Source organism: Oculina patagonica, chromosome 2, assembly GCF_052425735.1.
Source record: "Oculina patagonica isolate OP01 chromosome 2, crgOcupat, whole genome shotgun sequence".
Lineage (NCBI taxonomy): Eukaryota > Metazoa > Cnidaria > Anthozoa > Scleractinia > Oculinidae > Oculina > Oculina patagonica.
Genome location: NC_135759.1, coordinates 40,411,207 through 40,434,826, shown reverse-complemented (window position 1 = coordinate 40,434,826; position 23,620 = coordinate 40,411,207). Strand labels below are relative to the sequence as shown.

The 23,620-nt window shown below is 39.8% G+C and overlaps 1 protein-coding gene across 2 annotated transcripts; it reads left to right on the top strand.

The window, feature by feature from the left end:
* Positions 1 to 69: 69 nt before the first annotated feature.
* LOC144640863 (uncharacterized) lies at positions 70 to 23,250 on the top strand. Of its 2 annotated transcripts, none has more exons than XM_078499926.1 (27): positions 70 to 232; positions 1,777 to 1,836; positions 2,522 to 3,506; positions 4,110 to 4,249; positions 5,025 to 5,225; positions 5,977 to 6,091; positions 6,877 to 6,968; positions 7,079 to 7,230; positions 8,467 to 8,650; positions 9,036 to 9,096; positions 9,448 to 9,503; positions 9,739 to 9,825; positions 9,974 to 10,017; positions 10,411 to 10,506; positions 11,200 to 11,335; positions 11,701 to 11,847; positions 12,484 to 12,705; positions 13,395 to 13,616; positions 14,343 to 14,550; positions 15,575 to 15,723; positions 16,365 to 16,676; positions 17,206 to 17,487; positions 18,047 to 18,252; positions 18,354 to 18,663; positions 19,158 to 19,333; positions 20,137 to 20,327; positions 21,040 to 23,250. In XM_078499926.1, exons 1-27 carry the CDS (start codon positions 194 to 196, stop codon positions 21,843 to 21,845), a joined length of 5,679 nt encoding a protein of 1,892 aa, XP_078356052.1. In that variant the 5' UTR covers positions 70 to 193; the 3' UTR covers positions 21,846 to 23,250. The 2 variants fall into 2 exon arrangements, with proteins under 2 accessions (XP_078356052.1, XP_078356059.1); XM_078499933.1 differs by having other exon boundaries at positions 21,045 to 21,218.
* Positions 23,251 to 23,620: the final 370 nt, after the last annotated feature.

Here is a 23,620-nt window from a genome sequence, read left to right as displayed (position 1 = left end):
AGTTACAGCAGTAGTTTCCTTGGTGAAGTGCGCGGAAACTGGCACTAACCATTTTTTTCGCGGGCAAATTCCCTTGAGAAATGTAATGAGCTTTACACCGCAGATTAAAGTCATTTATTTCTTGGAGTTTTCTTGCTTCGCTGTGAGAAAATGCTCGATTTAGGGAGGAAGCGGCCTTGCAGGTAACTAAGGAATGAGTGTTGGAATCAGCCAAGTGAATTTTGATGCTCAGGTAAGCCAGCTGCCTGTTGACAACTTCAAATCAAAGTGGTAGTTTGAATCGCCGAGTCGAAAATATGCATGATGCAGTGTGAGAAACTTGCTAATTTCGTTCTTCTCTACTTGTTGTATGCGCTGTGGTTTTGAAATTTTACTTTACAGAAGTGAAGTTTTCTTATTTTTGTTCTTCGCTGATGTCTCATTGCGATTTCTTTGCCATCACGGGTTACTTGATCTTTCGTGTGATATAAATATGCCGACTTAATTTTGTTGACCCTAATTACACTAGCTATTTACAATACACAATGCAAAGTTCTCTCTTCGCTTTAACTTGATATGACAATCATGTTTCGATAAAGCAAGGGCTTTTGCTAATATTACATTGCAAAAGGAAGACCTAAACATGAGTTTAATTTTCATGCAAGATTTCTTCGAGTGAAGTTGGTTTGTAAGTTTAACCACATGAGTTCCTGTGTTTGTGTGTTCACGATTGTCAATGTTTGCTGTTCACATCTGTACTGCATGCTAATTTTCCCATTTTAATAAGACTGTGTATACTTCAGTAGTACCTGATGACATTAAAAATTTATTTAAAATACAAGAAATCGATCGTACGTGTAGATAAGCTAATTATCTTTCGGAAGTTTAAGCTTACATAACTTGTAATTTATTTTTGCTTGCAACTTATTAACACTCTACTAACAAGACGTTGTATAAACTTCATTAACAGTGAAAAATGACTGTGACAGATAAATAGATATGGGGATTGTGTTTTTCTGTCTATCGGCTTGAATTGGTCTTTGGTATTTAATATCTACACCCCCTGGCATGCCTGAAGAATTTAAAGGTGCAATTATATTCTGAATGCCTTCAGGATATCCAAAATTTATTAACATTTTCGCTGCTACTCCCAGTAATCCAAGAAAAACAGATGTAATCCCTATTGTTGAAGAAGAAAAACAACCAAAGAAATTCTGTTCAGTGAAAATGTTTCCTCGCTGCTGTTAATTAAGATTTTAAGAAATTTAAAGCTCTCTGAGGGAACACACAAAATTATTACACCGCGTACAGCATAAAATTACTGTATATGTGATATCCGATATGCTACAGCTGATGGCTCTCACACAGTACGGTGCCATGCACATCAGTAGCTGTCAATTCAACATCCTATTGTTTGAGCCCTTTAGGGATCATTGCTTTCAAAATCAGAATAACATCCATAAAGCCATCACACTCATGGCACTTCCTAGTGGTCCACTGGTCTTAACAGTTAAAAATCTCTTGGTGATCATGCAAAAAGAAAAATTTGCAAATCCATCTTGTGAAATTCAATACTCATTACATTTACATGTATGTTCAATCATTGTAAAATATAGGCCACAAAGATCTAAACAGTAAAATAATTTTATCAAATTATGCTGTCTGTGTAGTTTACATAAGGGAATAAGGTGTCTTGTTTCCATTCAAGTTGCTCTCTTGGATTATCAAGGTGTTGTTTGACTCATGACCTCAGCGACTAATTGAATTTGTTATTTTTATCATTTTTTCTTTGTACAGGTGCTGGAAGATGAAGAGGAAGCAGCTTTGGAAAAAGAAGATCAAGAAAGAGAGCAAGAAGTAAGATACTACCTTGTAAACTCAAATTAATTACAAGACATTTTGTTACCATAATATTTACCCACCAGTTTCAAAGATTATGGATAGCCTATGAACAGTTGCTGTAACAGGGTATAAGGCTAAAAAGATGGCTAGTCGAACTTGAGATTTTCCATCCCATTACTCAGTTCACTTTACTTGCCAATTTCTTTTTTTTTTGGCCTATACCTCACTGGCAGCATGCAAAGAAGGCCCTGTGTGATTTCCCAGGGCTAGTGTATTTTATCCATCCTACCTGATGGGCTAGTACTTGTAACTTTAATTTTTTTTAAATACAGTTGAATCCTGATAACTCGAACCTACAAGAGAAATCGAGAAAGGTTTTGAGATATCAGGAGTTTGAGTTATCGAGGGTAAAATTAGTAAGGGGGGGGGGGGGGGGGGGGGGGGGGGGGGGGGGGGGGGGGGGGGGGGGGAGAGGAAGAAAAAAGAGGGGGGGGGGGGGAAAGAGAGAGAAAGAGAAAAAGGAGGGGGGGTGGGCCCCAAAAAAGAGGGGGGGAAAAAAAAAAAAAGAGGGGGGGGGAAGAAAACGGACCCAGAAGAACAGAGAATAAAAGTGCCAAGCTGATGTGGTACAACATTAGTAGGCTAGAAAAGACTACTTTCAAGGGTAAATTTTGTCATTAATGTTCTTTTTCCTTTTAAGATTCGAGAGCTGTTAAACAGTGAGCTTGATGATGGTCTCCTTGACGACGACAATGCATCTTTCTCGTCACATGACCTCAGAAGCTCAGGATATAGCAGAGATACCCCGTTCTCTGAGGATTTCTCTGAACAAGCACCTCAAACCATCTTTAATGGACAAGATGCCAAGCAGATCATACCATCTGAAAGAGGTGCATTTGAAAGACCCCCTCTGATCACTCAGCGTGCATTTAACTTCATCAATGGATCAGGACAAAATCAGGACAGGATAAACCAACCATATGGTTATGATGCAAGACATGATCAGTATGGAGATTATTATGCTAATCAAGGTTATTACAGAGAGCAGGAAAGTCCATATGATGGTCAAGTTGACGGGTACGAACAAAACTATGACCACAATGAAGGTGACGGGAATAATTATCGTACGTCACCCGATGATGACGATGTTGATGAAGGATTTGATCAGTATGGAAACTATAATCATCAACAGACAATACAAGGACAACTCCCACCATCACAGGATTCGTATCATTATCATTCTCCTCAGCCTCATTATCCAAGTTCAAATTTTAATGAGGGCAACAATAGCTCTGGTGAACATGATTTCAATCAAGATTACAGAGGCTACAATGAAGAAGGATCACAAGGGCAAAATGTTTATGAGAATGGTACACAGAGTGCACACATTAATGCACAAAACCGTTATAGAATAGACACTCCTGGGAATTATAGAGTTCAATATCAAGGACCACGTGAGCCTTACCCTCACATCAGTGACAGAGGCTCTGATAGACATGTTAAAGACACAAATGAAATTGGAAATGGTTTTTCAGAAGATAGTGCACAAGACATTGTGCAGCTTCAGATTTTGTACAAGGCACGAGGCAGAAAACTTGAAGAACTGACCCAGATGTTAAAGAACCAGGAAGAGGAGATGACAAAAGAAATCCGCATCTTAAATCACCAGAATGCAATGATGAAAGGTACATACATGAGCATACGCGTATACAGAGTATACGCACATACGCATATACGCAGATGCATATACGCAGATACGCATACGCGCGTATGTGCAAAAGCATACGCGTTTTTCGCATATGTTTTGGGACGCTTATTTGCGAGCGGTACTGTAGAAATTTCTTAAATTTTAATTCATTGTAAAATAGTGGTTCTTGAGCTTTTTTCGTCAGTAGCCACCTACATTTTGTACATGTACTGATCAAGTTTGGGCACCAGTGAAAAATCGCTAAATTAAGCTCGTGTTTGGGGGCCGGCAAAAAAACAAGACAGAAATAGAGTATCAAGGACATAGTCAATTCTTCTTCTCAATTTTAGTCCCCAGGCTGGCAGCTTTGGTTCCAATTTACTCCAAAATTTTAGTCGCCATGGTGACTTACATGTAAATGGTCTTAACTTGGGGGGTTGGGTTTTACGGTTATTATCATAATGAAAAGAAAACAATGGAAAATACAAAATTTTACCAAAAGTAAACTGATTGTACCACAACATACACACTCATGAATAAGTATTCTGTTGGTGTTTACATGCACTTTTTCATGTACTTTACGTTTCCACTGTGTTTTCAGATGAACGTGATGGAATTTCAACCAGTCTTGAGAACTCACAGAAAATGGTGCAGGCATGCAATACAGAATTAAATAACCTGAAAGGCCAACTTGCCGCTGCTTACCAACAGATCAATGCATTAAAGGAGAGCAAGGAAGAGGTACTAGAAAAATAAATTATTTTATTCACTGAAATTAGTTTTCTCTGATATCAACAATAAATCTGTCCACCCAGAACATGTCAGATGGATAATTTTTTTTTTTTTTTTTTTTTTTTTTTTTTTTTTTTTATTTTTTAATAAAAAAAAAAAAAAAAGAATATCAGATGGATTGGTAAATTGTAAGGCAACCTCCCTAAAATGCTGGTGGGGGGAGGGGTGGTTACTGGTAAGGAATGACCTGCAACACTGGTCAAAACATCTTGGGACACTTGTTCACCCCTCCCCTTATAAAATTTTATTCCCCCCTGGTAGTACTAAACTAGTTCTGAAAGAAAGCTTTTTTCCCTGATGGTTGAGGGTAATCAATAATTATTTAAAATTCTCTCACGCGAAATCTGGTTTGCATATTCTCTCTTCCACTTACTTGACCTCTCTGAGGTCCAGACAGTTAAGGGTTATCAGTTTAGAATTCTCTCACCCCCCCCCCCCCCCTCTGAAAGAAAGCTTGGGAATCTGGTTCTAACAGATAATTTCAGTTGTGCCCCCTCCCCCCATGCAATGTTGATTGTGAGGAAAACTATTTGTAATGCCTGACATCAACATTGAACCAGGGGAGAGGGGATGGAGGGAAGATGCATCATTTTGACATGCTAAATTGACCAGGGTTGTAGCAAAAGATCATAAAAAAATTTTGGTTTTGGTGAATACTGGGAGATCATGCCTACATGTACATGTATTACCTAAATTCTCTGTTGATGTTTTTGTATTCTTTCAGGTTGTCAGCAAACTTCACATAAGTGAAACAACAATTGACAGCCTGAACCAGCAGCTGGTGGAATTAAGTCGTTCAGAGTCCTTGACAAGAGCAAAGGAACAGCATGAAAGCATTACTAATGCTATGAGGAAAAAACATGATGAACAAGTTCTGGCACTGAAACAGAAACTAGATGAAGCTGTTTTTTCAAGGGACAGTAAGGTACATACATGTACAATAAAAGTTTACATGTTATATAATTTTTTGTTAACTAATACATGACTTGTATAATTTTGCTGCAGTTAATTACTATTTATGACTTAAGTATAAGCGAAAATAAGCCACGACGTTTCGAACTCATCTTGAGTTCATTATCAAGTAGATATGAGTAAAATAACGGTCGAGTTAAGTTTAAATGCAAATAGAGGTGATAGAGTATATTAGAATACTTTTAAAAGCAGTGATAATGAACTCAAGATGAGTTCGAACCACGTCGTAGCTTATTTTCGCTTATTTTTATATATCATTGTATATCGAACTGTTCTCTCATTATATGACTTAATGAACATATTGGCTTGCAGGATGTACAGGTAGATGTAGACTTGTTCTTACTGTACTTCAGCTTTGCGCAATCTTCATGTATTCACAGATGTGTGGGTGCATTCTGAAGCAGGTCTTGCAAGGTCTTACACTGATGTACGACTTGCAACCCTTTGAGACAACCAACACCAACAGAACAAAAAAGAATAAATTATAGAAAAAAAAAAAAACAGGAACAATGGTCCTAGCCCCAAAACAATAGCAACTGCTACACTCAAAGACCAGTAGAATTACAAGCTTACAAGAGCTGCTATACTACTGACATACAGTGTAGCAAGTACATTTTGTACTCATACATGTACATGCATATTGCATAATTTATGTACACAAAAGGTTTTACAGTGAACTTACCAGTGCTTTATTTCATTGTTAGCATGAAGAGGCTAATCAGCTGAGAGATGAACTTGTTGAGAAGGCAGAAATGATAAATTCACTTACAAGGAGTCTTGATTCCAGTCAAAAGCAGTGCCAAGAAATTCTTAAGTCAGGTACAGTGTACACCAAAAATAATAATAAAAAAAAACCAATCCCACAATTTTTCATAATTGCATTTTCCTTAGCATGTGACTTACAACTCTCCCTGCAAAAATGAAAAAAAAAAAACTGAGGAAAGTGATTCACAGCCAACTAAAATTTTTGAAAATTTAAGGTGGCTCTGAAAACTTAACCTGCATGTTAAAAAAAGAGGTCTTTGAGCTTGTTTTCTAAGTTGTGAAAATTAGTGTTGTGGTTCAATTTTATCCTTGGTTCACATGTTATTTTCCTTTGTTTTTGTATATGGTAATGTATGATAGTTAGTTTAAAACAATGGAAAATAAAAACTTGAACCAAGAATAAAATAGAACCACAACATAGACACTTAGACCTAAGGGTGGTTTGACAGGTTGCACTGTTGCTATGGTAACAGGTGTCATGTCAAGAAGATGATCATAACCTACTCACAAATGATTGACCTGTGTTGATTTATTGAAAAATTGTTTTAAAGTTTTCTTTAGTTATTTGTAAAGTGTACTTCATACGTACATTTATACCATGTCATGAAATACAGCCAATCAGATACAGGCCTGTATATTCGACGGTCAACTCAACCTCCCCGCGTTGTTTCTCGCGATTTGTGCGTTTTTCTTGGCTGGTTAAGTTCCACACTTTCTCGTGGTTCTTGGTTCCCTGTCACTGTTTCTTCCTAGGCGTGGTCCGTCATCTGTGGGTTCCTGTCACCGTGCATAACTAGTATATAACTGACATAACTCTGTCAACATTTTTAATGCTATAGGGACAATGTCTGAAATCAACCAGTTGCGGCTGGCACTTCAAGAGAGTTCTACTGCCAGGAATGTTTCTGAAGGCCAGTGCATTTCTCTAAAGGTTGGTTGTCTTTGATAATGGTTTCATTTGGATGGCAAAGTTTGTTTACTTCAGCAGACTTGTACAGTATCTGACTGTAAACTGTCCTTTTCTGAAATTTTCTTCTCTAGCATGAGCTGTCAGAACTTCAAGAACAGGTTAAGATGTATGAAAGTGCAAGCCGACTTGGTGTGGGATTAGGATCCAACATCCATAATGACTCTTTGCCACATCTCACTGTGAGAAACTTGAACAAAGAAAACTGGAGCACTCCGAAGTCTCAGTAAGTCTTCTATCGATCTTAAAGTAAAACGCCTGGCAGCTTTAATTGTCTCCCTATATGTCATATGCAACTTACTTAAAGTTCTGCGTACGAACCTGGTGCCCCATCTGACAGACCAGCATTTATTTGCCCCCTCCCTCCCTGGATCGGATGCTAGTCCATCACAGGATAACCCCCAGCATTTTTTTTTTTTGAATATTCACCATGATTACCCATTTATACACCTGGGCAGAGAGAGGCACTGTGAGTGTCTTGCCCAAAAACGAATTTTCTACATTGCAAAAATTCAGGCATTCAGGCCTTTGTACATGTACTTACAGTTTTTCAGTGTGGGCCACAAGTTTATCAGAAATTTTCTGCTACGTGCCACACTCTTTAAATAAAGTTGCCTGCCTGCCTGCCTGCCTCTTTGCCTACCTCTAATGTGAGGTGTGACTCATATCACCAGTAACAAGGCTAGTTGCATGACAAGATGTGATTTGAAGACTGTAGGGAGAACCTTGGAACCCCGGGGGGGGGGGGCACTTCCTATAAATGGGCTAGTGGGGATGTGCCGCTGGATGGGGTCGCATTTTCACGACTGGACTGACTATAATGGGGTCGCCATTTCAAGCATTTTTTATAGGGTGACTAGAATGGGGTCACACTTTTCCGGGATTTTGAGAGTACGAAATCTGGCGAGTTGTGAAATATTACGTCGAAATATTCGTCGAAAAAAATGTTATCGTATTTATTGCTGTTGTTCAATATTTGACAAACAGCTCCCAGAGGTCGTAAAAATTAAATTTACCCAAAAGTGACTAAGATGGGGTCTATAATTGGCCATAGAATAAGACTATAATGGGGTAGGGGTTCTGAGAGGCCAGGGGCACATACCCAACAAAAATTTACCCAAGTACCCCCCCCTCCCCCCCCCCCCCCCCCCCCTCCCTTCCCCCCCCCCCCTCCCCTTCGACCTTACTTTTGAGTTGTAAATAATAAAGATGGTAAATTTTAAGCTCGGTAATAAATAATAAAGATAAGATGTTCTACATGACACGAGCATGGGACAAAGAAAAATTCTGAGTCCCCGACGGGAATCGAACCCATGGCCTCCCAGATACCGGTTGGGCGCTCTAACCAACTGAGCTACGAGAGACTCGTTGTGAGCTGGGCCATTTTACTAGGTTGATATGTGACACGCGTCCTGCATACTGCTAGGAGTATGCAGGACGTAAGTGATAATTTGTTTTTCAGCAAAGCACCATTGGAAGAAACAATCAGTGAGTTGAGAAAAGAACTAGAGCAATGCTTGATAAGTAACAAGGCCAAACGAGAGCAAGTACATAAACAAGAGATGGAACTCAACACTTTGAAAGATCAGCTAAAGGATCAGGAAATAAAGGCACAAAGGATGGAAAAGATTGCCCAAGAACATGAGGTAAAGCTTTTTTCATGGATGCCTTAAACTACTTTATAACTGTATTGCAAGCATTAAGTGAAGAGGTTAAAATTATACAAACTGAACTGAAAAATGTTAAATAGCGTCATAGGCATGCAATGCGTGCAGAGGGTATTGCTCTATAGCATTTTGCACGCATTACATACTTGTTATTTGCTGCTCCTATTGCGCCTGAATTTCTTTCAAGATTAATTCCCAAGTTCTTGGTGCCTTCATGTATTGAGCTGGTTTTGAAAATAAAATATTTAATCAAGTCAAGCTTAGTTACAGAAAATCATGTGCAAGGAAATAAAACTTCTAAGGGAGAATTTCCTCATGCTAGAATGCTGATTTGTGTGTTTCTCTTAACATGACTTCTAACAAGGATAAATCTCAACAACTGGAGAAGAAGATTCAAGAAATGGACAGTAACAAGAAGGATCCAGGTAGAGTATTGTATGATTTATCATGATACACTGTCAGGGATGTAGCTAAGAAAACACTAGTCCGGCTCCTCAACAAGCCCAGCTGGCTTTTCTGGCCTTGGCAGCTCTAAAAGATTACCCAAGCCTTCCTTTTCATGTGAAATTTCAGCCGATTTAAGTTCTATTTCAGCCGGTTAAATTAGCCGGCAGCCGGCCCTTAGCGACATCCCTGCACTGTACACTAGTTTTTGAGTGAAAACTGGATGAATTTGTCCATTGTTCTATGCATGTGTGTACTTTTATTTATATTATGATAAATTATTTTTATGTGAATCTTGGACAATCTTCATAAAAAAGTAATTTCTTTTTCAGATGAAGAACATCGAAAAACCTTGGAAGACCTGGAGATAGCAAGGAGAAATTTACAGGTAGGAGACACTGAAACTGCAAAAGAAAAGAAAACCCACCCCCTCTGAAGACAGTGGCTTCATGTACAATTTATTTTTGAAAGCAGTACTACATTGTACAATCCTTAAAACTGTCTATCAAATAGCTTATAGCATTTTAAACATGTTAATAAGTGTTTACATTATTTGTGAAACAAATGACAAGTGTACAATAGCTTACCGTTTACAAATAATATGTGTTTTTTTTTAATTGAAGGACACTGCTGCAAACCTAGAAGAAGCTCTTCAAGAAAGAGAAGAATTAACAGAGACATGTGCAGACCTGAAACAACAAATGGCTCAGGTATGTGTAAAACATTTTTATTTTATTTTAGGTAATTATATTGGTATAAGCCTTCAATAACATTTGGTGTTTCTGCAATTCCTTGCTTAACAATGTACACGAGCATCAGACCTTAATAGCTATTTTTTTTGCCTTTCTTACATTTCAGATGGTTGCAGAATTTGATGAAGATAAAAGGATCAGCCTAGAAAAGTAATGAACATCACTTTTATATATGAATTACTTTTTACCAAGGATTTTTTATATAGTAATTGAAGGTTTATGGGAGCTCAAAAATTAGGGAAGGCTTATAGCGATTTTACAGTATTACATGTATCTTTTCAAATATTTGTCAATTGAACTGTACAGTTGTACATTGTGTATTCTTCGGTAGAGTGCATGTACATATTAATGTAAGTCAGTGTATGTCGTGGTGTACCCCCTTGACAAACAACCCTCTTTATCTAATAATTCACTGAATGAAACAGAATGATTGTTTGATTCGCATTCAATAAAAAAACCCACTGTATTGGTGCTGTGTAATCCATGCATGTATATACTGTGCAAGTTTGTTGTTTGTTGCAAAGTTTTCTTATATTTTCTAAGATGCAGAGAAGCTTGTCTACAGCTTCACGAAGATGCCAAGAACTTGTTAAGAGATCAGCTGAACCAAGAGCATGAGCAGATAGTCCAAGAGTTAAAGTACGTCTAATAGAATACTATAGCTGTAACGATAACAGTAGTTTTCTACTTTTAATGTTGAGTCAACAAAACGAGCAGGGTGCAACTTGAAACTTACCTGACCCCTCCACCTATTGAAACCACGTGGACCCACCTGGTCATTACAACTACAGTGTACTGGGGAGATGATTTCACATCCCACATAGATAGATAGATAGATAGTTTATTGATATTCTCACATGACAGTCTAAAAACTGAATTGCGTAAAAATTACAGAGATAAATTATTAAAAATACAACTATAAATCAATAAACATATTAAAAAAAAGAAGGAAAAACCTAAAACCCAACCTTGTTCCCAGGGTCCCTCTCTCCCCGCTCCCAAAGCTCTGGGGGGGGGGGGGGGGGGGGGGGAGCCTGGGAACAAGGTTGGGTAAAACCTCATTTGTTTGTTACTGACCTTTTAAAACCTGCTGGAATGGAAACTTACATCTGGAGTGTGCGTCTTTTGCCAATTTTCTTCAGTGATCTTCTCGAATGGAAAACAGTTGTTTTAACCAAATCCAAAGTAGTCATAGCTGGCCAATCTCACCAAACGCTGATAACACAATGACAAATCAGAATATGAAAAAAAAAAAAATAATAAACCTGGGTTGTACAACAAATAATCGGAACAGCGCCCTACAAATAGATTAAAGTCTGTGTTGTGTTATAGGAAAGATTTGGAAGAGAACAGTGAAGAGTTGATTAGAATAAAGGAGTGCTATGTCCAGCTGGGCGAGGAGAGCCGGGGATTGGAACAGAAGTTAAGAGAAGAGTTTGAAAAGGAAAAGCAGATGCTATTGTCTGAGGTAAGAAGTGCTACACAGGAACCTCTGGTATCACAAGATCGAGATACAAAATCTCCCAGCTGATCGCCACTCATATTTCAATGTAAGTACTAAGAATCCGGTTGTATTCTCTGTAATTTTCAATGTAATTTTTCCCCCTTACAACAACAGTTTACTGTCAACCAGGCAGGCAACGGGAATAAACAAAGTCGTCAGATCGAGGGCTCTGCGTTCGAACCCTGATCTAGGTCGCTGTAAAATTGTGTTCATGGGTTAGGCACTTAACTTAAAGTGCCTCTGTCTACGTAAGAGTATATGTAGACAGACTTCCCCCTGCTGTGTTTCAGTGCGGGTTCTCTAATTTGTCTTACTGTATGTCGTTTCAGAGTGAAGCTAAGTTAGTGGATGAACTGCGAGCTTCTCTTGAGAAGCAATATGCGGAGCAGTTGGAGGAAACACAAGATCAGTGGAAGAAAGAAGAGATTAAAAGAATAAACGATGGAGTTCTGAAACAGAAGGAACAGCTTCTAAAGGTAGTCGTTTGTCGTTGTTTTTTTATGAGTTGGTTTTTTTTAGCGCTAAAGAGTGATCATAACTACCTGAAAAGTGTGACGTTCTTCGTGCAGTTTTGACCTTTTGATACTTTTCATTTTTGCTCTTTTAATACATGCCCTGGTTGTTCAAAACAATGAATAAAGCTATCCACTGGACAAATCACTATCCAGTGGATAATGCAGTATAAGCCCCCCCCCTGGGTATTGGCCCATCTATACCTGGAAACAAACAAATACATCCGGTTATAAGCCCACCCAAGACCCCCTACGAAGTTGTACAAGCCCAAGGCTTATCACCGGAATCTTACGGTAACTGCGCTATCTCCTGGGTAGTGATTTATCTGAAGGACAATGTTATCCATCCTTTGAGCAACTGGGACAAGATGTGTGGAAGAGTGATTAAAATCAAGCTAAATTTACACGCAACAAATGTCAAAGAAGTCTAAAGTACTGAACAACAACAAACAAGAACAACGGCAATAACATTCAATTTAATTTATTTAGTGGTACATTTGTCCTATAACTGGAACAACATCCAAGTTTGCCCAGATCTGGTTAAATTTCTTTTATCATGGAAATTTTACTGATATGTCACCCTTTACTTTCCTTGTGTAGGATATGGAGGAAGAAAAGTCCAGGGCAGTGGAGGAAGCTATCTCTAAAGCTAAGAAGGAATGGAGCAGCGAGGACAACCAGTCCGACATTGCTGATCAGATAGCTGCTGCTAGAAGAGAATGGATAAAGGATCACAACGACGAGTTAGAACGACGCTTGTCTAACGCCATTGAAGAAGTGAGAAGAATCTGGGATGAAGAACAAAAACTAAAAACAAAGGAGGTAAAAACTTACAGTACAGTACTGCGTAGCGCATAGATGCATTTAGTTGACGCAATTCAAAATTTACCCCAGCTGTTTCGAAGTTCACTGTTAAGTTCTTGCCTAGCGAAGACGCATTTTTGAACTTTTCACCTTAGTTGGGTGCTGTCTCGATGATGGGACCTTCAGTCGGAGTACGAGTACCAGATTGAGTACGAGTACGACTTTCGAATTTCAATCCAGTTAAGTCTTTCCCAGACTCTCACTCGAGCCCCTCCCTGTTGCTGGCCAGTTGAAAAGGAGTCGGGGGAACAAGTACCACTTGATGGCAACATCACTTCTCTGAGAAGTGGCTGAGCCCGCGGTTTTCGTCCCAGGAAGGTTGCTAAGCAACGTGCGCTAGTTTTGATTTAGGTATAAAAGCTGTATTGAATCGGAAATTAATCGAGTGCATCAACAAAGATTAACCAAAACTGGCACTTATTCCCCTGACTGCGTATCGTTACGATATGGGTGTAAAATGTGATAATCGAAAGCATAAGCACGAAATAGGTTTAAAAAGTCGTGCTTTTACTCAATCTCGTAATCGTACTCCGATCTTAAGGTCTCTATTATTCTACCAGAGCTATAACATTACAATGAAGATTGATTATTTTGATGTTATTTTCCCTTGTCTTGCCGTTGATCTTGCCTCTATTTGTTTTCTCCAGGAGATAGAAAAAATTCGCGCTGAGCTTGAGAAAGCTCACGGAGAGTCACGTGACCAACAACTTAACCAGGCAGTGGAACTTGCTCTGTCCCACGCCCACGCGGACTGGTTGAAGAACGACGAGGAAATGCGACAGCGAGAGATTGATCAAGCTGTAGAGGTGGCCATTACGAATGCAGTGGCAGAGGCCAAGGTAGAATGGGAGAAAGAAATCACGGCACAAGTAAGTACTTTCAAAGATCCTTACATAGGTGAAGGCACACGCATAAGGGCTGGTTTTGGGAAATAGTTGAAGTCGTTCTCGAAAAATTTCCTTTTTGTCCAGCCAGAGAAAGAATACAAGAATCTTCGAGCATGCACCCTTTCAACAAGTATAACGAGTACTCACGAGTACCCACGAAACCTCACGAGTAATTGCGACTACTCACGAGAGCTCACGAACAATCACGAGCAGTCATGCGAGCTTTTGAACGAGTATGCCAGTATTCCGAAGCTTCAGCGAAAGGTTTTAATAAAAAAAAGGTTTTTAAAAAAGGTTTAAAATTTTAAAACAGATCCGCTGCTAGTGTAATTACCCCAAAATTGTCTTTTTTCTGACTCCTTTTTTTTTCGCCTGTAAAGACAGTTAACAAGAATAAAGAAAATTAACGATCTAAGTGACTATTTTTTCAAGTCACAGAAATTCTCGAAACTAGCACGGAAAGAAATTATAAAGCAGTCAGGAGAATTTATATACCACTTAGGCGGGGGGGGGGGAAGAAAAAAAAAAAAAAAAAAAAAAAAAAAAAAAAAAAAAAAATTGAAATAAAATTAAAAAAAAAAAAAAAAGAAAAATTAAATAAAGAAGAGACTGGCTGCCTGAAATAACATAGAGGCTAGTGGAGCCAGGCAGCCAGTTGACATTAGCATTCACTTACTTTTAATTTTGTTTTTCATAAAATGTTTTAAGGACAACTTACTGCAGACCTCGCTCGCTCAAGAAAGGGCTCGCTGGAAGAGAGAAGAGGAGTCAGTCAGAAGCAAAGCCGTAGAAGCTGCCGTGGCCATTGCTGAAGTGAAGTGGTTAGAAGACGAGCAGAAAAAAATCTCTGAAGCAGTAGAACAAGCCATGCAGACTGCAAGAGAAGCGTGGCAAGAAGAGAAAAAACGGGATATGGGTATGATTAAGATTTGTACTTAAACTTAAGCTGTGCTACCTTCTTCAAGTTAAAGTCGATTGGCGCGGTGGCCTAAATGGTTTGTGTGTTGGTCTCGGGAGCAAAAAAGTCAGAGTTCAAGGCCCGATTGGCCTAGGGTCAACAAAACAAAAACAACAACAACAACAAGTTTTATTTGCACCCTAAATTAAATTAAATTTACAATACAAAGAATAATAAAAATAAATTAAGCGCATACATGTCTGCCCGAAATAACCACCATTGGCTAATGAGATTGGGCAGCCATCCTTAGTGTAATACAATATTTTTAAAATGGGTCAGGTACTAAGGACTTAGATAACAAAATGACAACACACAAACATAAGACAAAAACTAAGTTTACTTAAAATAAGCTGGAATATAAAGTATATGGACAGATTAACTACCAGAAGAAAAGAATTGAAAGGTACAGAGGTATAGATAGCTTAGTTAATAAAGTCTTGGAGTGTCGCCTTGAGTGGTTTTCATTTGAGTGTCGTTAAACCAAAACCAAAGCAACCAATCACAGCAAACGTTGGTTTTGGTTTTGGTTTTGCATCTGATTGGTTGAGAAAGTGGCGCGAGTTTTCTTTCACCAATCACAGAGCGTAGCAAGGCAAAACCAAAGCTATTCCAGATTATTTTCTACACTCATCAGGGCTGCTCAGTCGGTGATCGGACTTGGCCGCCTTTGCTCTGTCCACGTCCCAGTGCGGGCGGACATTGTCCGTCTGTCTCATTTTCGGCCGTGATGGATCTGTCCGACCACATTTTGTTTTGTCCGACCAGCGGTGTCTTAGTGGCTTCCTCTCGTTTTGCGCCCTGCTCAGTGAAAACCTCCCTGATGCCTAGGCTTGACATCACCAAAGATAATATATCAAATTCCATTTGTGTTGCGGACTCGTCTTTGTAGGTACTTGTTAAGCGTGGAATCCAACTGTTTATTATTGTAACATGTTACAATACATGTAACTCTAATACGTGTTATCATGTTCTTTGTGCACAGCTATGGCGGTTGATCTTGCTAGGCAGGAGTGGGGTGCTAAAAAAGAAGATGAATTGAACCGTGTCTTGGAATCTGCTAGCTCTCAGCTTGCCGAGCAATTTGAGAAACAAAAGAAAGAGACTTTGGAGAAAGCTGTTGGCGAAGCACGGGTAAGAACATCAGTCAAAAGGCACATAAACCGTTGCATAATCCACAGTATCCCATTTGTCTTATGCAACGGAGTTTTCCCGCCATAATTTGCTACGTCTGTCACAACTTCCAGGTGTTTTCCGGCCATAATGCGTCGCACCCGTGACAGCCTTCATTAGTTTCCCGCCAAAATTTGTCGCGTCCTTCACGATTAGCTTTCATTGTTTTCCCGCCATAATGGATCTCGCCCGTCTCGACGTTTAGTCATTTCCTGCAATAATGGGTTGCCTCCATCGCATCTTCTACTTGTCTACTGCTAAAAAAATCACGTGCAATAAAGTAGTTATGTCAATAACTTGCTAAAAAACCGCAAAAATATTACTCGAGACTTCACTTACACCACAATTTGTACACAAGATGGCCCGAAGTCTCGCGCGTATAGTGTATATATGAAGTCAGGTTCGTTGGGGGGGAGGGGGGGGGGGGTGTTTCACTGTATAACGTCAAAGATCACTGCATAGGCCGTAGTTATTAACTAAATTTCCTCTTCTTTAACAGAATGATATAAGTTGAGGTGCTTTCTATTTTGCTTGATTGACCTCTTGTAAAAGCACTATACTTCTGTAATTCGATGTAATATTTCAATTTCATTTGTACACAGTTGCAGTGGGAAAAGCGTTTGTCTAAGGAGAAAGGCATGGAAATCGCCACCCTCAGGGACGAAATCTTTAGGGAATTTGAGGAGCAAAAGAAAGCAGAAATTATGGAAACCTTGGAAGAAGCCAAGGAAGCGTGGATCGAAGAATCCGAGGAACAAAAACGAGAGGAAGTAAACGAAGCTATGGCTTATCTTGAGTCAGAATACACCAAGAGTCTTGAGGAGTTTAAACACAAGACATTGAGAGAAGCTCTTGACCAAGCAAGGAAACAGTGGACTGCAGAGGAACTTTCATATCGCGAGGAAATTGTTAAGGTAAATTTACCATGTTTGCCAACGAGAGGTCGGCCATTTGTTATGATGTGCATGTGTGGTAAGAGGGGGTTTTTGTAAAGGATGATGATGATAATGGAAAAGCAGGCTATAATCCAGGCAGTTATTCGCAAACAAACGTTACATTTGTTTTAAGTGTACTGTTTGAATTGGACGGAAGAGGAAGAGAGGGGCATGCCAGATTACTGGCTAGGCAATGGAGACTAGGGGAGCGTAGTTGGAGAGGATTAGAGGGGTTGTGGAATGTTGGGGGGGGGGGGAGGGGGACACAATACCAAAATTAATTAACCAAAGACGTTTATTTTATATGGCCAAACCAAATGGTTACACTTCGGAAAATGTGAGAACTGCCTGATAATGGATTGAAGGAGCCTAAGCGCGACTGCATGTTCTCTGCCGTTTTCATTAGTTGTTAATGTGTTGTCCTTTACGGGTCTTAAAATTAATAACAGAAGGAAATTTTTTTGAAATTTTTTTCTGTACCCCTGAAAAGGCATTTATTTTTTTAAAGGCTCGTCTGTCAGCTGCGCGTGAGGACTGGCGCAAGGAGGTGGCCCAGTCTACGCAAGCAGAGATTGACTGTGCCTTGTCCACTGCTAGAGAGGCCTGGGCAGCAGATAATGAAGAAGAATTTGAGAAGCGCGTGAGCCAATTAGAAAAGAATGCGCGAGAACAACTGGAAACTAAATACCGCGAGGAAAAAAGACAACTTGTAGACAAAACATTACGGGAAGCGGAGGCGAGGTTCAATAATGAAAGAAAGAAATTAGAAGATGAACTAAGAAGGAATAAGGTGAGTTTGTATCAAGGAATAAAAACTTTAAAAAGGAGTTTATATAATTTTTTTTTTTTTTAAAAAAAAAAAAAAAAAAAAAAAAAAAAAAAAAAAAAAAAAAAAAAAAAAAAAAAAAAAAAAAAAAAAAAAAAAAAAAAAAAAAAAAAAAAATTAAAAAAAAAAAAAAAAAAAAAAAAAAAAAAAAAAAAAAAAATAAATTTTTAAAATGTGTTGTCCGTGACGTAGCTCATTTAAAGCATTTGCGGGTTCTCATTGGTTCTTTTGTACCACGTGACTTGTTTTGTCGTTATGTCAACCAAAACTGATGCTACGTTTGTGTCGCTGCGGTTTGGCCGTCGTTTCTCTCGAATTAATGTAAAGGCAGTCTGACTTCAGCGAAATGTCAAAGCTCCGAAGGTCATGCATTTAGTAGAACATAAAAAAAAATGTAAATGCAATTGTACAGGTAATGGCAAGAGCTGACAAAATATCAGGAAGTCTGGCACATATGTATAATTCAACGAAAAAAAAATCACGGTTCTGCTCTTCTTGCCTAATAGTTTCTATTTCTTCACAGGCTGAAGACTCTTCACGTGCTAAATGGCAAGATGAGAGGGCTCGCTTGGTGAAAGAACATCAGAACCAACTCAAGCGCATGCGCAGTGAATATGACTCCAAACTGGCAGGTCAACGTACACAGATCGAGAGAGATCTGGGTATAAGAATGAACAGTGAGCTGGAGAAGGCAAGGGATGGTTGGGAGAAAGAACAACAAGATGCTAGGTATGCTATTGATAAATTACTTTGCGATTGGGTCTGTTATACTAATCATTTGTGATTTTTACTTTCCTTGACGAGTGTTCATATGTACCCATTACTTACAGGGCTCAACTAGAAAAGCAATATGAACAGAAAACAAGACAAGCCGTGGATAATGCGAGATTTCAGTGGGAAAAACAACAGCGACAAGAAATCAGCAAAAGCCGCGAAGACGCTGGGAAACGACAACAAGAGTTCTGGGCAAACGAAAGACGAGAAAACCTGTCAGCCCTAGAGAAACTGAAACACGAGCTAGCTACGGTAAAGAAGGAATACGCCATAACAATAGATAAACTGAAGAGAGAAGTATCGGAGGAGAGAAAGAAAACGCAGTACAGCTTCAAACGGCGAGACTCGAGAGATTATGCTACTCAGGTACTTTATATTTTATCACTACGGAAAGTCAGTCGCGTAAACGCTTCCTTGTTCATTTGTGTTTGCGCAGGAAACTTCAAAATGGTGGCCATCGGTGTTACTTAATGTACAAATGAAACTTTGGTATCCACCTTGGATGAGTTTACCCACTCTAGAAATAAAAAAAAAAATGTTGGTAGAAAATTTTTGGCCCCCTTTGGAAGCAAAAAAACAAAAAGAAAACCACACCAATCCCCTAAAGTTTCACCTGTTCATTTCGAAAGCTTTTTGGCGTAACAGGGAAGCAAAGAATTCAGTGGTTTAGGGATTTTGTTTTTGGAAGAATTAAGGGTTAAAAGGACTTATATGTTACAAAAGAAATGATTGTATGTTAAGCTTGCTAGCAACACGTCAAAGTTGTTTATCAGTCAATAACACAAGCTACTGACAAAACATTTCTAACATATCCGGGAGTTTTGAATTATTCTATATAAGAGCTTTTACTTTTTTCCTAGACTGCGCTACAAGTGGACAGCAGTAGTGATATAAGTTTCAGCAGTGTGGATAACGTGTCAGCCACGCGTGGACTCCACGAATTACGTCAGCACTACTTGGACACCATTGCTAAGATCCGCAATGACGTGCTGGATCACGTGAATCAGACCAAGGCTAATGCAGCGAAAAAGATAAGGTAAAGTATTGTTGGGATGTTGTTGTTAATACGATGAAATAACGCCCAAACACAGGGAACATATCTCTGTAAAGTACTTGGTAGGTTTTGGTTTTGAGTTGGTTTTGCTCTTCGGGAATTTGCAAGAAGTGGCATTTTCTTCCGAACGATAGGCAAACAATAGCCCGAGGAAACAGAAAGGTTTCTTTCGCGCGCTCCATCTTCCTCCACAAGAGTGACGTCTAAAAGATTTGACCCGAAAAATTCTGTTCCAGGGACGAAGCTCTGCAGAGATCCGTGCAACCTCGTTCCCAGGGTCTCTCTCTCTCTCTCTCTCTCCCCGCCCTCTAGAGCGAGATAGGGGGGTGGAGAGAGAGAGACCCTGGGAACGAGGTTGAGATCCGTGTAGTGATTGGTTTCTATTAGCGTGCCAAAGTTCAAAAGCGAGTAGAGCAATTAACATTTAACGACTATTCCCGAAGGAAACAATTAATTTTGTTTCCCGAGAATCTCAGTTATATGGCACAGCGAAAACATCAGAAGAAAGGTGGTCGTCAGAAAGGTTTCGCGGTTTACAGTGCACTGTTTCCCTCTGACGTCCAAGACTTGTCAATGTTGCCCGCTCAGAGACGTTTTGCGGGGAACAGTTTTATTGTTAGATGTCATGTGATCTCGAAGTTGCCAGTAAGAGCGCGCGCCGCCGGGGGAAAAATTCCAGATATTTAACGAAATACACCATTAGTATGGAATTGAGGGCGCAAAGGAAGATGTTTGTTTAGTCAGCTTTGTTGTTGAGAGGTCTCTATTGTTTTACTTTCTTGCAGAGGAGAAGTTTTAAAAGAGCGCCATTCCACGGCCAAGAAACTTCGTAAATACTACCTCCAGTGTCTGAAACAACTTCTTGAAGAAGATCGCTTGGCAATGGAGGGTAACAGCTCACCCATCAGTGCTGAGGATAAGTTAAACAGAATGGCTGAAGCTTTGAGGACAGTGAGTCCTGACAAGGAATCCCATGGTAAGCGATAGGACTGGTAACGACACCTGAGGTGCGGCTAGTCAAGTTAAAAAGGCTGCTGACATGTTCCGAAGCGTGTTCGAACTCATTTACGCGTTTGGATTTTATGCTTTGTCCAGGGCTGAAACCTTAAATTTGTTTCACAGTCGGGGGAATAAGTTCCAGTTTTGGCAAATCTTCGCTGAAAAAGTCGAAGAATTTCCGAATTATTTCATCCAATCAAAAACTCGCGCGAGCGCTCACGACTACTCCGAAAGCCGTCACGCGTATAAACACGTCATGTTGCTTAGCAACTTCTGAGACGAAAACCGCGGGCTCAGTCACTTCTCGGAGAAGTGATGTCGCCATCAACTGGTACTTGTTCCCCAGACTGTTAAGTGAAATCGACCTTCAACACAAGCAGCTTGCGGGTTTCGAACCAATGTCCTCTGATACCCGAGCTAACTGAATAAAGTGCTCTACTGATTAAGCCTTGAAGTCTTTGTGAGACATGATATGATATAGTTTAATCCCTATTTCTCGAAACGTCAAGGAAAACGAAAATTGGTTCGAGAATTCGGGAGTAGGGAAGGGAAACCACGTTTGGTTCGATTAATCGGTAGGTTCAAATAGTTGAGATTTCACGCTAATTACAGCACTTTTGCTCAGTTGTTTCTCTTTGGCGCTAATGCAATCAATTGAAAATCGCTCAAAGAGTCCTTGTCTTCTTTAGGACAGTCTTCTCAGCAGCCGGAAGCCGATGATAACACACAGTCACCTCGTTCTGGCGTATTCAGTGTTCTGCGCGCTTCTAGCGAACCAGACATCCGGGACCTCCAGTCACCAACTGCTATGCGGTTTCACGGAAGACCACGTGACGGCGGCCCTGATGGAGCAAGCGACACTGCTCCAATCACGGGCAAGGAAAGAGAATTTACTCCAATTTTAGGAAAGTTAACAGCAATGGACGGCTCAGATTGTCGCTCACCAGGAAAGAAGCATTTCACTCCAGAGCGAGATTTTGGAGGTTCGCCCGGTCAAAGGACAGATGATCGGGTAGTAAAGGCTTATAATATGGCCGGTCCTGTTCATAAACGTGCTACAGTTAATAATTCGGAACAAGATACTACAGTTGCTTTAGCCGAGAAGGAAAGGCAACGGAATTATGTCATGCACGAGCATGCTCTTAGACAGAAACCACTGGCTTCGTACAAGAGGTGCGCGCCGTCGCCAGCTTTCTCTGTCAAGTCGTACGAGTCAGATCAATACAGTGAACTTCCTACGGTTATTCACGTGTCTAGAAGAGAGTCAAGTGGCTCTAAAGACAGTAATAGCAGTATTCCAATTCACACATCCGCGACTAAAGACATGACGATTTCACCCGTCATGCCAACTGCATCTGACATGCGTAGTCGACCGTCTGCGCAGAACAGAATGACCAAACTTTCGTCACGTGACAAAGGAATGAGTAGCTCGCCAAGTTTGCCTTCCAAGCCACGCATTGATGTCAGGGCGAAGAGAGTGCAGAAACCTTCATAATACAACAACCGGTCCGCAAAACTGAAAAACCGCGTTGTCTAGAGTGAGGCACAGGATCCTTCGTGCTCTTCCCGACAGCCATGACGTTAGCATTTGCGCTGTCAGTTTCGTCTATTGCAGTGTTGCTAAGCGACGGCGATATTTCATGCTCGTATATGGAGTGGAAGAAAAAATCGCCCGTTTGCCTTTTGTGCCCTACACATTCAAACAGAAAGGAAAGTTTGCTTCTTCGATTGGGTTTATCATCTATTTAAAAGCAAAATTGTGAACTTGATGACTTTGAAGAAGACACTAGAACTGGAATTACAATAACCCAATAATCCATGATGTTCAAGTCCATACTGGACTCTTCGTTTATTTGACTCTGCAGTTTATTATACCTTCACTTTGTAAACTCGGTGTTTCTTCGAGAAAATACGGTACATTGCAACCGCAACCATCATGTCCAATCCTTCTTTTTCAGCAGTTTTCTATTACTTCTAAGCTTAGCTCTCAAGAAGAAGACTTAATTCCCTACAATGATTGATAATTCCTTATGTTTTGTCGTTACCTGTTTTATCACAGGTCCTCAAGGTAAATCGTAAGAATAAAGTTCTTTATTGTCGAAGAAAATAAAGTTCTTTATTGTCAAAGGTAAAACATTTTCCCAACAGTTTGAAAGTGCAAGTGTTGTGTCGGTCGCGTTGTAGAATTGTGGAATTCCATACAAATGGGTTAATGATTGGGTAAATGTTTTGATTGTGTAAGAAGGCGAGGCTTGTTGACAAAGGAAGGATTAAACGGAAGTATCATGAATGTCAAACAGTTTAAAATGCTCAAGTTTTTAGTTCTCCAAAAATATAAAAAAGGCATCGACTAATTAGTGGAAAGAATTAAAACTCGGTGCTTTCTCTGGACTGCTTGCGCTTGCATTTTCGCTAAGCAGGTTTCTCTTTCCATAAGCTCCCACTTTGTGTAACTCACGACACTTGTACTTATTTCACTTTTAAAAACTATTCTTTCGTAGCCGGCGAGCAGATATCCAACTTCCTTCCCGCTTTGCTGGAAGGAAACCTAACTCGTTCTCACCGGAAGGAAGTTGCATTGTACACGTATTTTGAAAGCGAACAAGTATCTGGGTGATGTGCTTAGCAGATTGAAGTTCAAGACATCACTGTTTACAATCAATGTTTTGATGTGATAGAGTAGCGATATGTAAACAGCGTACAAAAGAACAAAGTAAGCAAGCATTAGCTTAACGTTGTCATTGTCTTCATTTCATACTGTGTGTAGGTAGCGCTTGTTCATTCAGTTGTTCACATGGAAAGTACAATTAATTTTGTACTTGGTGAACTTTAATTTATTCATCTTTGTAAAAAAAATTTCTCCGACAAATAATAAGCTTAAATAAATTTGTTTTCTTACATGAGATGACTCAATAATTTAGAGTTTCGATCCCGTTTGGAAAGGCAATATTCGAATTTCTCAAAGTGTGATTTGAGATTGATTGGGCAACAGCTCACCCGCTTCAAAAGCGAACTCAATCGCCGGAGGCCAACGGTTGAGTTGTTTGAAACGCAACGCTGCTTCAGAGTCCTGCATTAAGCAGAACTTGCCGAATTTTTTTCCGTTTGGTACGGGGCAGAACTTAAACAAATTCATTCAAACAAAAGATGACATTCCACACTTGCCCAATTACAATGGCGATAGGGCTTTAGGTTCGAAGATTTTGGCAGTATCCACATGATACACTTCGTTTTCAAGTGTATTGCTGGAAACTTCTGCCTTCATCAGCA

Bases quoted from the DNA above. Each gene is read 5' to 3' on its own strand.
- LOC144640863 (XM_078499926.1), top strand. From the start codon at position 194: ATGAGTGTTGGAATCAGCCAAGTGAATTTTGATGCTCAG. The intron at 11,848-12,483 runs GTAGTCGTTTGT...TTCCTTGTGTAG, and splicing joins AGAAGGAACAGCTTCTAAAG to GATATGGAGGAAGAAAAGTC. The intron at 20,328-21,039 runs GTAAGCGATAGG...TGTCTTCTTTAG, and splicing joins TCCTGACAAGGAATCCCATG to GACAGTCTTCTCAGCAGCCG.